The sequence below is a fragment of the Medicago sativa genome, chromosome 7 (genome assembly GCF_051527215.1).
Source record: "Medicago sativa cultivar Bolivia chromosome 7, Bolivia_mono, whole genome shotgun sequence".
Classification (NCBI taxonomy): Eukaryota; Viridiplantae; Streptophyta; class Magnoliopsida; order Fabales; family Fabaceae; genus Medicago; species Medicago sativa.
This window is the reverse complement of record NC_140755.1, coordinates 8,752,733-8,767,078: the sequence shown is the minus strand read 5'-3', so window position 1 is coordinate 8,767,078 and position 14,346 is coordinate 8,752,733. Positions and strand designations below refer to the sequence as shown.

General features: G+C 34.0%; 1 protein-coding gene across 2 annotated transcripts; it reads right to left on the bottom strand.

The window, feature by feature from the left end:
- Positions 1-806: 806 nt before the first annotated feature.
- On the bottom strand, positions 807-7,307 carry LOC146904017 (TMV resistance protein N-like). Of its 2 annotated transcripts, XM_085723370.1 has the most exons (8): positions 7,047-7,307; positions 5,883-6,409; positions 5,758-5,825; positions 4,482-5,586; positions 3,929-4,204; positions 3,012-3,824; positions 1,866-2,322; positions 807-1,464 (listed from the first exon to the last, which is right to left on the bottom strand). In XM_085723370.1, the coding sequence occupies exons 1-7, from the start codon at positions 7,219-7,221 to the stop codon at positions 1,933-1,935; spliced, it is 3,354 nt and encodes a 1,117-aa protein (XP_085579496.1). In that variant the 5' UTR covers positions 7,222-7,307; the 3' UTR covers positions 807-1,464; positions 1,866-1,932. The 2 variants fall into 2 exon arrangements, with proteins under 2 accessions (XP_085579496.1, XP_085579495.1); XM_085723369.1 differs by having other exon boundaries at positions 5,758-6,409.
- Between the last annotated feature and the right edge of the window lie 7,039 nt (positions 7,308-14,346).

Genomic DNA, 14,346 nt, shown 5'->3' with positions numbered 1-14,346 from the left:
TACTGCCTGGGGTATGAACCCCCAATTGTGAAGTACACCAGGCCAATTATGTCAGGGGGCATTGCATAAATTGGTGAACTTCTCTTCCTAGATTGAACCTAGTAGGTACTATGTTCTTAGCAAATTTCTGGTAGAGCATTCATAATATTGTATTTTGATTTTTATGGCGTAGTGTGATTTACTAAACATACCAGCTGTTGGGCAGCTGGAGAAGGATGCCAAATATGCATTGTTGTATCAGCTTCTCAACATTTTTCTTACTCGGAGGCTTGATGCATACTTAGACTATCACACTGCAAGCAAATTCCAACTTATTGAAAGCTATGGTAAACAATTTATATGCACAATTGATTATCAACACTTACATTCGTAGAGCCATCTTTCACTATGTTTTTATGAAATAATGTTGTTTAAGCTTTCTGCATGAAGAATGCATTGCAAAAATGAGGCCAATGTCATTGCTTGATCTCAACTCTGATAAGTCTCTGCAAAAAAATCGGATATGTCCCTGGCAGCCCAAGGATCGGTAGTCTGCTGAGAAGACTTCTTTGTTTGACTCCGAAATTAACAATAATAAAAGCTTAGCCAATCCATATTCTGCAAACATCGGTAAGCAAAGAAGAAATTTCTATATTACAATATAACTTCAACTAGATAACCAGTGAGCAAGATCTCTCTCTGATCTGGTATCCTAATTTTCTCCTTTTTCAAGAAGGTATCAAGCATTTTGAATAAAGGTATCATGTATTCTTTGACTTGTCCATCAAATAAATTCAACATCTTCATTTAGAAATAAAACTATAATCTAGGCACAAGACGTGGAAATATATTATTAGAACCGAAATATTACAATATCTGGACAGAGGAAAAAAAAAACACCATCAGAACCTATATTGGTCCAAATAATTAAACAATCAGAGCCAATATTGGATAGATCAAAGACAAACGTAGCCCCCGTCTTCTCTTACACATACCTTATGTTAGAGGTTTGAATTCGGAACCAAGTTTCCTCTCTGGTTTTCCAAGTATGACTCAAACTATTTCAATATTAAGTAGACCTATTGACAGTTTAGTTTTATGTCTGAACCCAAACCAGAATTAATGCTTCTAATCATCACAATCAGTTCTTGACATCCAACTGCATCTGGACTACAATTATCTCAAAATTTCCTCCATGACAAAACCTATTAACACCACAATATTCTCAGCAGCACCTTCACGAAATTTGCAAGCAGGAGAATAAAATTGAATCTGTCGCGAACATGGAACCACCTGTCTGTGATAAACATGGTAACACCAATATGTTGACATGAAGACATCATTTGGTGAAATGAAAATCCAACAGGAGATGCACTTCAATAACAGGTCTAACACCACTCAATGACATGCCTTTGTCTACTGACATCATTGAAAATCTTTCACCAACGTATGTTTAGTTTCTTCAATGCCACACTAACCCTGTACCTATATGCAATACAAAACCACCAATTGTAATCGCCCCGGTTAAATTGTAATCTCCTTGGAATATGAAAAATTAATTCCTCAATTGCCAACAAAAGTTAAAGATTCAACATCATCAGGTAAAATGGCCAAGAGAAAGTAGCAGAATTGAAAATAAATCACTACTAAAATCAGATGATTCTAATTCATATTTGCACCAATAAAAGGTTCAGTTATTCCATCAAGAAACACTGATGTATTCAAGAGCTTTCCATTTGTTTGTCCAAACTATTATTTATGTTTGAAATTATTAATAGCACTGTCAAGCTACTTCAAATTTCAAACATCACACCGAATAATCTGTCAAAACGACAGAGAATTACACAGTTCCTTCACGCAAAGTGTACATAAAGGGAAAACTTTACCTTCTCAACTCTCAATTCCCTGCTCAAGTCCCCAAGAGCAACATTTTTCCTCTTCAACTTCAAGAGATCAATGTACCAGACTGAAACCCAGTTCTTTGTGAATTGGTCCATCATATATGAGACAAATTCTTGTGTTCTTCACAATGAAATTGTTCTCAAAAACAACAACAAACTCAACTTTATTACCAGATTCTATACTTGATACAGCGCTCTGAAACTCCTCATCTTCAAAGGATGCTAAAGCTTCTCCCTTATAGAGGAGAATGGTGGCCTTTGTGTAATTTATCAACAACAGATTTTTAATAAGGCTGTCTGACATTATGTTATCTGGAGTTGAAGGATAGACAGCACACATAATTGTCTTTAAGATACGCCCTTCTACTTGAGGCACCGTAAATTTCACAGAAGTACCATTGCTATTGAAGTTTAAACAAGATAGATGACTCTCACCCTTACCCTGTAACGGTGAAAATAGGCTCAAAACTTTATATAACAATATGTTGATATAATTTTTCAACAATTGAAGATTTAGTTTTCAATTTTCCTCATTAGTTTACTAATCATATTTTGAAGAATAAAATGTATGATATCTCGACAATATAAAAGAGATCTTAAGTAATGATAATTTACAAGCAAAATGTATCAAATTGTTCCAATTTTCTTTTGATGTTTATACCCTAATAATGACAAATTGTACTACTAACTAAAGTATGCACTTTTAAAATTTTAATTGTTTTTTAATAAAACAAAGTTCATATAAATGGCGTCATATAACCCTACAGGCCTACATACAACCTAAAGCAAAATCCATATTCATAGATTTCTTGTTTTCAAGGACTGGATTGATGAACTGATACTACTTTGATAGAGTTAATATACCTACGGATAGGGTTTTCAATTGTTCTATAATATCATTATTGGTACATTTTCATGAAAATCATTAGTAAATCACAAGTAGTGAATTAAAATAAGTTATGATAATACAATATGCATCCACTAGGTTCTTATAGTTGTTGTTAATTTGAAAAGGTATGTGTTGTTAATTTCAAAATATGGAATATTAGGTTTGACAAAATCGATGTCTTATAAAATTATGACAATTGGAATTATTAGATACATGAAAGGGGGAAGAGTTCTATGTGAAACCTGTACAATGTTCTGTTTCAGAGTTTCAGTTACTTGGCAATTCATTCCAATTTGAATAAACAGAGGTTTGAAGGAAGTTATTGATCCTGAAATGTGAGCTTGACTGAAGCTTTGAATTAGTGCAGAACTTTCAATGTTCAATACTTGTACCAATTCTTTAGAATGTGTGGCATGTAAGGCTTTCAAAATTCTCTTTGTGCCTCGAGAAAGATTGACTTCTGAGTCGCATTTCACCCAAAGACAAGGAAGCCATGGAAGATACTTGGACATAGACGATAACTCATGGGAACTACTATTTAGTACATCTAAAGGAACACGGGATGACATGGCAACTGATATTTGAAATGGGGATGGGAGATTGTTTGTTGGTGACATCCAAAACCGAATGATAGATGGAACTACATCACGTGAGAATCCTTCATAGCCGCACAGAGAAATATATCCAATGTTTTTCAACCTACCTACCGAAAAGGGAACTGTTGTTATTGCGGTGTCATTAGCAATCAAGTGTGTTAAAGACTCCATCAGTCCCAACTCCTCTTCCAACTTTTCAATCATTGAACACCCGGAAAGAATGTGAGATTTTAGAGATTTCAACTTATAGATACTTCTTGGAAGGCTCCGAAGGCTAATACAGTCTTCCAAATTTATCAGAACAAGTTTATTGTGATCTTCAAAAGTATCGGAAACTTCAGACAATTTTGGACAATCGATGAGTACTAACTTTTCAAGATTAGGCAACTTTGAAAAGTTTGGGGTCTGTGTGAGATAATGAGAATGACTAAGATTGAGAATTTTCAGCTTCTCCAGACTCTACAAGAACAAGAAAGTTATATAGAAAGCATAGGGAAGAAAAATTGAATAAAATAGTATTTAAATATTGTGTGCAGAAAAAAAATGTGAAATCAAATTAATACCTGGGTTTCTTTCCAGAGAAATTCGATGTTGCTGTTTTCTAACTCAATAGAAACTATATTTCCTAAATAAAAGCTTGTAGGTATACATGGTTCTTGAAATCGATTCCAAGAAATCCATCTCAAATTTCTTGATAAGTATTCAAAGTCATCATTAAGTTTTACTCCAGCAAGTTGAAGCAATCTGAGTTCCGTCATCTTCTTAAATGCCTTAGTACTAAAATGTTCTGCATTAGCTCTTGGCAAAATTAAAGCAAGTCCCTCGACAAATTTTGTTCCCTATGACACAATGTGGACCCAAAATTAAAAAACCATAGAATGAATATACAAGGCAGATAAAAATCTTTGATGAACCAATCATTTGATACTATGACCTATGAAGTACAATATAATTCACAACCAAACTAATTTTAAAGTCACAAGTAAACTGATTTTAATTTGTGTTCAGGTGATACTCACCAAAACATATTCATGTTAAATGTACTCATAAATATTTGTCCAGAATAGAAAGGATAAATTAAAATCATAAAAATATGAAGGTAGATGAAGTGCTTACAGTTCGTTTTGATAATACATCAAGCACATCCTTACTAAACCACAACCTGCTATGCTCCTCAAGACACATCGGTGATTTTTCACGAATGATTTCTCTTCCCATATCTCGCAGCAAATCATGCATTCTAAGTTTGTTCATCTCATCAACAATGACCAGGCTTCGCTCCACAAGGACATTTATTCCATTTTCTGGATAAAATTCGCATTCATTTAATATATCTATAACATCATTTCTGTCCATCCCAATAAAGAAACAAGCTACGTCAAGGAATATATTTTTCTGAGTAAAATCATTTAAACCATCATAGCTTATTTTTAACTTCTCTTGGACTTGATTGTTAGGAATTCTTTTGAGTTTTTCCAATACACACTTCCACTCTTTTACTGGCCTACCAAACAAAAGAGTCCCAAGGACTTCTAGAGCTAGCGGCAGTCCCCCAGAGTACTCAACAACATTTACGGAAATATCAGCAAAATCTTCTTTAGGTCTCACTTGCTTGAATGCATGCCAACTAAATAGCTCAATTGATTCACTTTCATCCATTTCTGTCATTGGGTATAAATGGTCAACTTTCTTCCCTCTAAGTAAATGCATATCTCTAGTTGTAATGATTATTCTACTCCCCGGACCAAACCATTGACGACTTCCACACAAAGCATTCAATTGATCCAATGTATTCACATCATCAAGTACAAGAAGTACTCTTTTATAGCGGAGTCTATTCTCTAGTATAGTTTTTCCTTCGTCAATGTTTTCTATGTTGGGTGTCATATCCATGCAAATATTAGAGAGAAGCTGTTCTTGTAAAGACACTTGTCTGTCATTTTTCTCCCAAACTTCCCTAACATTTGCTAAGAAGCTTCTAGCTTCAAATTTGTGGCCAATTTTATTGTACACGGCTTTTGCAATGGTGGTTTTCCCAACTCCGCCCATACCCCACATCCCTAGTAGTAGAACATCATCTGATTGTGAGATGTTTAGCAGTTGAATCACATCTCGCACTCGAGGTTCAACTCCCACTGGATTATTAGCAACAAACAAGTCTCTCTTGTTGAGCAAACATGTAACATTTTCAACAATATCCTTGATAGCATCACTTTCATTCCTATTTAAAAAGCCAAATACATACATACATACAGGGATGTATCTATCAATTCGTATGTCAAAAAGTACAGTGGAAATTTAATAATAAAATCCAAAATATTAAAATATAATCCAAGAGATAACTTTTTTTCCAAATACTTTGCTTGAAGGAATTCTTGTTGAATTGAATTACCTGGAATTTAGCACTACAGATCCTGCAATCCCTGCTGCCTGACCAAGTGCTTCTTTCCATCTCAGCACCTGCATCGGCAACTCTTTACGGGTTCTTCTTCGGAAAAAATTAACCGATCTCAGCACCTGCATCGGCAACTCTTTACGGGTTCTTCTTCGGAAAAAATTAACCGCTTTTGCAAATATACCTTCTTCATTATTTGAAATTCTACTCAGGAGACTTTCAAATGCATTGCCAAATTCACCTCTTTGGTGACGTACATCAGATGGATCTACACCGTAGAAAATTGGCAGAACCAACTGCCCTATGGTTCTAAAACACTCCATTATCTTCACCAACTCATCCAGACACCATCGTGAATCTGCATAGTTTTTAGAAAAAACTATCACGGCAATTTGAGACTCTTCAATTGCTCGTAGTAGTGATGGTGAAATGACAGTTCCCCATTTAAGCGAATCATCATCCCTAAAAACATTAATTCCAGCATTTCGAAGAGAAGCATAGAGATGTGAAGTGAAGGTAGCACGAGTATCTTTGCCTCTGAAACTTAAGAACACTTCATATCTCCTTGTTGATCTTTTTCGCACATCATGTTTTTGACGTTTTTTTCCGGCATCCTGTTTTTGGCGGCATTTTTGCACAGCCCGGTAAACTGTAAAAAATGATTAAATTAAAAAGAAGAAGAATAATAAATGAGTGGTTTGAATTAACTACTAGTAAAATCCATGTAATAAAGTAAAATATTTATTTAAAAAATAAAATAAAAAAAGTCATCTACGTGCAGTGTTTCTTGCATAACCAAGATGAATTTTATTGAATTTCTCATATCATTGATGAGTGAGTGAAACTTACATGTAGACATATGAAGTCCAACAACTTTGTAGCTAACTGATTACAACTGTCACATTAAGTCATAGCTTAACAAACTAACTAAAACAGGTAGACATAACATAATCAATAGAAAACCAAACAAGGTTGACTCAGTTGATAAGGAGTTGACTCATAACTTCTAAGGGTGTCGTTTATTTCCGGCCTCTTTGATGGCCGATCTCTAACTACTTCTGTTAGCACTCGCTGAGACTTGAGGTCTGCCCTTACGCTGACCCTAATGACCTCGGAGCCCAACTACCTAAACTTTTTTAATGTGCCTTTTTCTCATAAATACAGTCATTCATTATTCCATTTCTTTGAGATCTTGATCCTATACTGAGCTCTTTCAAACCCACAATAACTCACTTTATCTGCTAGACTTCTTTTAAACAAAAAATCAAGTAAAATAAAATATTTACATTGTGGACGAATGATGGATCTGAATGGATCAACAATTCTGGTACTGGACGATAAGGAAGACATCAACGGTCCTGGGCTGTGTGGGTCAACATGGTTGTGTGTCGATGAAAAGGACAACGTCGAGAGTGAGCGATTGTTTGAGTCGCCACCTCTGCATCCCGAAGAGGAAAACATGGTGGAGCGATGAGAAGTAATGAATCAGAAAATTATAAGACAGTGAAGAAAAAGAGATGTTTTGTTGTGTTTTGAAGTGTCTGTGTAAGTCCGAAGATGTTTTGTTGTGGCTTTTACATACCAAGGGTCGCACGGTTCTCCAAATATAGTGTACTCCCTCCGGATTATCTAAGGGATTTGTTAATTTCACATATATTTAAAAAAAGGCAAATGTTAACTTATGTCTTCAAATACACATTTTAAGGAACTCATTATAGAAATGTATGCATCAAAAGTCGTGTAGTTAACTTCTAAAAAGTTAAAACATGATGTTTTCTAATGCAAAGTTGCTTTTTTAGGTTCCTTAACATGTGCCCTTAGGGCACAAGTTAACATGACCCTTAAAAAAATGTATAAATGAAGGGGAAAGAAAAATGATATTAAGTGCTCTTGTTAAGTACTTCCTCCGTTTTTAATTATAAACAAAATTGACTTTTTAGGTTCATTCAATTAATGATGTATGTGGCACATACATCATTAATTGAATGAACCTAAAAAGTCAATTTTGTTTATAATTAGAAACGAAGAGAGTATTGGTGCATTCTCCATTATCATAAATGCAAAATGAAATATATTGAATTGGAGGGATGAAAGTATTATTAATTAGAGTTATAAAGGGAAAAAAAGTAATTACTATTGTTGTGAATTCGATGAAAAAATCACACCAATAAAATACTTGATGTGTGGAGCAAGTAATAATCAAACAACCAAAATCAACGTGGGAACAATTATAAACACAAGCAAAAGTAGAAAAAAAAAGAGAGAAAGAAAGAGAGAACACACGAAATTTGTTTACCCAGTTCAGTACAATACTGACCTAGTATGGGGGAGATAGCAGCCTTCTGTTCCACTATAATGATGAGTAACTTTACAAAAGAGATATCAATGAGTTACAAGAATAAGTCTCCCGCCTAATTTTACTCAAAGTCCCAATCTCTTCCCGTGATTAAGAGACTCAATCCTAATAATGTTTCCCAAGGTGAATCAACCCCAACCCTAGTGTTTATTGCCAAGAGCAAACTCTATACAAACCCTAGTTTTCTTGTTGACTTCTAAACCCTTGTTTCAGCCCCCTCTATCTCAAGGTTTACTCTGATACAAAGTCTATATTTATAGTAAAAGTATCCCTCATAAAATTGGAACAAATCTCAGCCCAAAAATGTGTTTTTGTTATATTTTCTGCTGGCAAATTTGGGCCCCGAATTCCTCCATCCGGCCACCAATATTTGTCGTACCAGTTGTTGTTGAAACACATTCATGGAGACCGAAAGGAGATATGAAATACCTTAGAGAAACTGGTCTTTAGAAATAGGTCTAACATAAAATTAGTATATATGTTTGAATTGTGAAAGATTTGTCATTATGATGAACAGACGATTCTGAGGCTCTTTTGTTATTATTAATTTTCAATCAATAAAAATCCCACTTTTGAACCTTTAAACTTTCAGCTAATCTGTTTGAAAAGAAAATCAAATACACAACTCCTTGTCGGAACGATAATCTTTTTACTACTTCGGTAAAACCGTGCACTTGCGGATTTTACATATCAAGTTTTTCGTTTAATACTTGTTACTAAGTTTAAAAACGATGAAATTAGATTAGAAAAATAGGGTTTACATAAAATTATGGTTCTAGGCTTGGTTTGAATAGGTTAGGCCATTAGACTCATCCAACAATCCCAAGACAAAGAAATCTACTCACTCATGTTCATCGTAGACATAAAGATTAAGAAGAAGAAGAAGAAGAAGAAGAAGAACAAAAAGTAAATAGCAAGAATAATAAAAAGAAATAAAAGAAGAACTTTGATTAATGGAAATAATTGTTACATATAATTCCCAAGAACAAAAGATGAGAAATAAGGTCTGTGGCTGCTCTATATATTGCGTAAAGCTTACTTAAGCCCTAAGAAAGTGAATAAGAATTACAAAGCAAGCAACCCATGGGCTTTTAGGTCTGAAAATAACTCAAAATAGTAGCCTGGAACCTTGGCACGCCCGTGCCAGCCTTGGAGAGCAAAATGGTAAAAAGGGGTTGGGACTCGAGCACGACCGTGCGCCTGCAGGCACGGGCTGTGCCAGCCTCTCTGAAAAATGGCCTTCTTTGAATGACTTGGAGGCACGACCACGCCATTGTCAGGCACGACCGTGCCTGATATTTTTGCACAAGATCTTCATATTTTTATCTTCAATCATCTCCAAATCATGCTCTAGATCCTTCAATCCTTTAATCATGCTCCAAAACCCTTTCTTTTGCTCTAAGACTCAATCTTTTACCATATTTGTTCCTGAAATTAGATATCAAGCAATTGAAGTAACAAAGCTCTAGAAAGTGAATAAAAACACATAAAAACTAAATAAAATAAACTAAAATAAACTCTTAAAAACACTAATTATTGACTTATCACCAATAGGATGAAAAACCATAGCCAAATTCGGGCCCCAAACAACACCATTTGGGCCCCAATTTTGACAAATTCAAAACTCCAATTTTGAGTCACTTTCACAACAATCTCCACCTTGACTCTAAATTAGTGATGATGTCAATTTAACATCAACCACCTTGCTTCTTTTTCCCTTGCTTCCCACTACACCATGTAGTTCCACAAGTTTCAACCTTAACCTCTTCAACCATCGGAATGCCTTCTGCCTTTTGAAGATTCTTGCATCCAACTACGCTAGGAATTTTAGGTAGTTCCACAAGTCTACACCTTAACCTCTTCAGCCATCGGAATGCCTTCCGCCTTCTCGAAGATCCTTGCATCAAAACTACACTAGGAATTTTAGGTAGTTCCACAAGTATACACCATACCTCTTCAGCCATCAGAATGCCTTCCGCCTTCTCGAAGATCCTTGCATCCAATCACCCTTGACCTTTTAGGGTAATCCCACAAGCCATTCTATTCATTCTTCAACCTCCGGAATGCCTTCTGTCTTCTTGAAGAATTCCCTTGCTCACAACTAGAGCATAACACCTAAGGTCCTCCATAGTCGTATCATTTTCGGTGTGTTCAACTCCACCTTAATCTGAGTGTTCTCTACCTCAACTATCAAATGCGTACATCCCACTATGTCTTCCAACTTGAAACTCCACCTCACAGGTAGATCAGAAGTATTCTTACCACCGCCTCTCCAGGCTGATGTTGAGTGTTTAACGTCTCTCCAGACGACCACCGCTCCACTCCCAAGGTAAGAAACATCACCTACATCAGCCACCGAATTCCTCCATTCGGCCACCGATTTTTGTCGTACCAATAGGCTGAAAAATCACAGCCAAATTTGGGCCCCTGACAGCACCATACGGGCCCCGATTTTGACATATTCAAAACTCCAATTTTGAGTCACTTTCACAACAAATATTGTATTGAAAAGTAAAATGACTCAGTTAATTTGAGACTTTTTTTTGCAAACGACTCGGTTATTATGGGACGCAGGAAGTAATAATTTTGTGAGTGATTCATCAACTTCGTCCTTGAATTTTCACGAATAAGCCAAAATCGTCAGACGTCCATCAATTTAGTGCCTCCGTCCAATCTCTCTGTTAGTGGTGATGAGGTGTCTTCCTGCATGTTGTGATGTGTTGTAAACGTGTCATCAAATCAGCCACATGTACAAGGACCATTTTGATTGAAAAGCAACAAATTTCATTTAAACTTTTCACTTTCATTTTTCTTCTTTTGTTTTTTCAATTTTACCCCTCTCTTACCCATTCATTTACATCCTTACATTTCATTCTGACACATCAAATAAGTCCCTGACTCTTCTCCTCCCACTAAAACCTTCACCATCTTCAAGTTAGGGTCCTGCACCAGCACATCCAACTGCTCCTGGCGTTATTAGAGTGTCATATCCAAGTTATGGTCCATCCGGTTCAATTCAACCTAAATTCATGGAGTTTATCCCAACCCCCACATTTTTGAAAGAAATGATGCTTGATGGAAACATATTTAAAATATGCTTTTGAAAATGTAATATTTAGACTTGTTTGAATTATGCCACATAGTTGGATTTCTTTTTGTCTATGTAATATTTAAAACTTATTACTTATTAATGCCTCATAGTTGGGTTGCTTTTGCTTATGCAATATTTCAGAATTAAGACTTATGGCGTTTTCCTATGTAATATTTCAGGATCAAGTTGTGTCTTCTAACTTTTTTACTTTATTCTGCACATATATGCTTCAAGGATCAAATTGATATCTGATTAAATAATTCAAGGACTTATTTGATGAGTTTTTAATATAATGTCTGGATCGATATGATAGTTAGTCAAATAATTCAGGGACTAATTTGATGATAATATTATTACATAAAGGTTACATTTCATTCATCTTCAACATTTTTTCTTTAGAACTTTACACACTCATATAACAATACAGTAACATGTTAAAAAACTCAAACAACCAAATTATGACTATCAAAAACTTAATCAACCTAAGCTCACTTCCTATACACTCAACTTTGTGCATCAGTGTTGCCCTCCAAATCTCTTCATTGCCACTTTCCTTAACCTTAGCCTTAACCATGAACTGAACCTTCTTCAACAATCTTGTCTTTCTTTCATGAGCAGCACCACTTCCAATATATTTAAAGTATCCTAGTTCTTCAGCTTTATCAACCCAGACAAAAAATTCATAATTTTCAACATCATCCTGTGCAAAAGAAAACTCAGAATCAGTAAGGTATTGATCAAACCAGGATGACATCACATGTTTAATAGTTAAACAAAACTTTGGCAGAGGGCAAACATTGAAAGGCCTTCTTGGGTTTTTGAGAGTATTGGCTTTTTTTACAACACAAATTCGAGGAACATTCAAGCAGTCTCACATCACCATTAAACAAGGAGCTTGAAGATGACACTTGACTTTCATAACTGTTTTTGCCCATACGCCCACCCCCCAACATTTCAGATTAATTTGAACAGTTTTGCTTGAAGAAATTTTGGGGGTTTCGGATTTCAGATTCAATAAAAAAAAATTAGGGTTTGAAGTTTTTGAATTCGAGAAGAACGTTACCACTAATTATTGGAAGAAATTTTAGGGATTTTGGAGTGTAGATTACAGATTGTAAAATTCGGGTTACAATTTTATATATTTGGGGAAGAAATAGCTGTTGGGGAAGAAATAGCAGAACATTTTTTGCAAATCAATCAATTTGGTCCTTGGAAATTTTGGTCACTATCGGCCAAATTAGTCCCTGTTTTTGTGGCATCTAACATGGCAACCCATGTGAGAGGTTAACGGCCACGTCAGCAACGTTTTCACCTCAATTGGACAAAGAGACTAAATTGATTGACATATACAAATTAATGTACTAATTTGATATTTCGCATAATTGGAGGACGATTTTGGCCGATCCCTACAAATTCAAGGACGAATTACATTTTCATCATCTAAGGGAAGCTTGAATTACATTTCTCTCTCTCTCTCTCTCTCTCTCTCTCTCTCTCTCTATATATATATATATATATATATATATATATATCTATATATCTTATGTTAAAATATACAATCTCTTATCTTGAAAAAGGTGAATTCTAGCCCCAACAAAAAAAAAATTATATTTCCCTCTCCCATAAGATGCTTGAATTACAACTCTCTCCCTTAATAATTAAATATACGCTACACTTTCATCTATTTTAACATAAATAATGTTTTTATGATATATAAATAACGATTTTTATGATATATAAAAATTTTGAACCACCATTTAAAATAAATAAATTTCTTTCTTTATAATTTAAATGTCAATGATAATTAAATTTAAATATTTGTGCTATTAATTTAGAGTATAAAATTAAATTTTAAATAATCATACTTTATCGTCTTTAGTAATTTTTTACATATTTTAATTTTATTTTGGTTGTTTCATATTTTATAATAGGATTTAAAAAAATTTAGGAAAGAATTTAAAACTATATGTTAATGAAATTGTGAATAAAAAATAGCGAAAAATATGTATTCAAATTTTGATCATATTAAAATGGACCCGCAATATTGTTTTTTTTCGAAGCATGTTAAATTTTTTTTATTGATTATTAGAAATAAAAAAATATATATTGAGAGAGTAAACTGTAAATTTTAACATAAGAAGGGATGTGAATGTAACTCAAACTTCTCTTAGGGGAAAGAAGTTAAATGTGTTCTAATATATTTTAAATATGAGGGGAGGGAAATGTATATTTTAACATTAGAAAAAAGAGAAACCTGTAATTCAAATATCTTAAAAGAAGGAGAGTGTAATTTACTCCATATTATATATTTTTTTTTGACAAATTTGCTCATGTTTACTCCATATTATAATAATCCTACAAGCGCTCCAACAAATATATTTTTCCTTGAAGCTCTCATTCTAGTAATTAAATTAATGAAAAAAGTACCCACTACCCACGTTTAGCCACTAAAAACAAAACTATCATTCTAACAATTACAATTTGTCATTCTCATTTATTTAATAATTAAGGTGACAACTACATTTTTTTTTTTTAGAGAGAGGTGACAACTACATATTTGCCGTTAATTAAATAAGGAGTGTTATTTGAACAACCAATTTGGTGACAACTTATTTGACAACTATATTTTACAAAGAAAAAAGTGGTATTGACACGGAAACCATAGCAATAGAGAGATAAAGTAAAAAGTAATGTGAGTATGAGAGAGAAAGTTGTTGCAAAAGTTGTCACTAAATGAAAATTGAAATATCATTTCTCTAATTAAATGTAGCATTTGTTTGAATGTTGTTGAATTAGCATCTTTCTACAACTACCCACTACCCACGTTTAGCCACTAAAAACAAAACTATCATTCTAACAATTACAATTTGTCATTCTCATTCATTATCATTTATTTAATAATTAAGGTGACAACTACATTTTTTTTTTGAGAGAAAGGTGACAACTACATATTTGCCGTTAATTAAATGTAGCATTTGTTTGAATGTTGTTGAATTAGCATCTTTCTACAACTACCTATAATATTATATGAACCACACTTGTGAGAAAAAAATTCAGATATAAATTAACATGCACAAAAAAAGTTATATTTTCCAAATATTCAGTTATTGGCTATTTTACAACTAATCGTTCCAAATAT

Bases quoted from the DNA above. Each gene is read 5' to 3' on its own strand.
- LOC146904017 (XM_085723369.1), bottom strand. From the start codon at position 7,221: ATGTTTTCCTCTTCGGGATGCAGAGGTGGCGACTCAAACAATCGCTCA. The intron at 3,825-3,928 runs GTATTAATTTGA...TTGTTCTTGTAG, and splicing joins TTCTCTGGAAAGAAACCCAG to AGTCTGGAGAAGCTGAAAAT. The intron at 2,323-3,011 runs GTTTCACATAGA...TCACCGTTACAG, and splicing joins TGAAACAGAACATTGTACAG to GGTAAGGGTGAGAGTCATCT.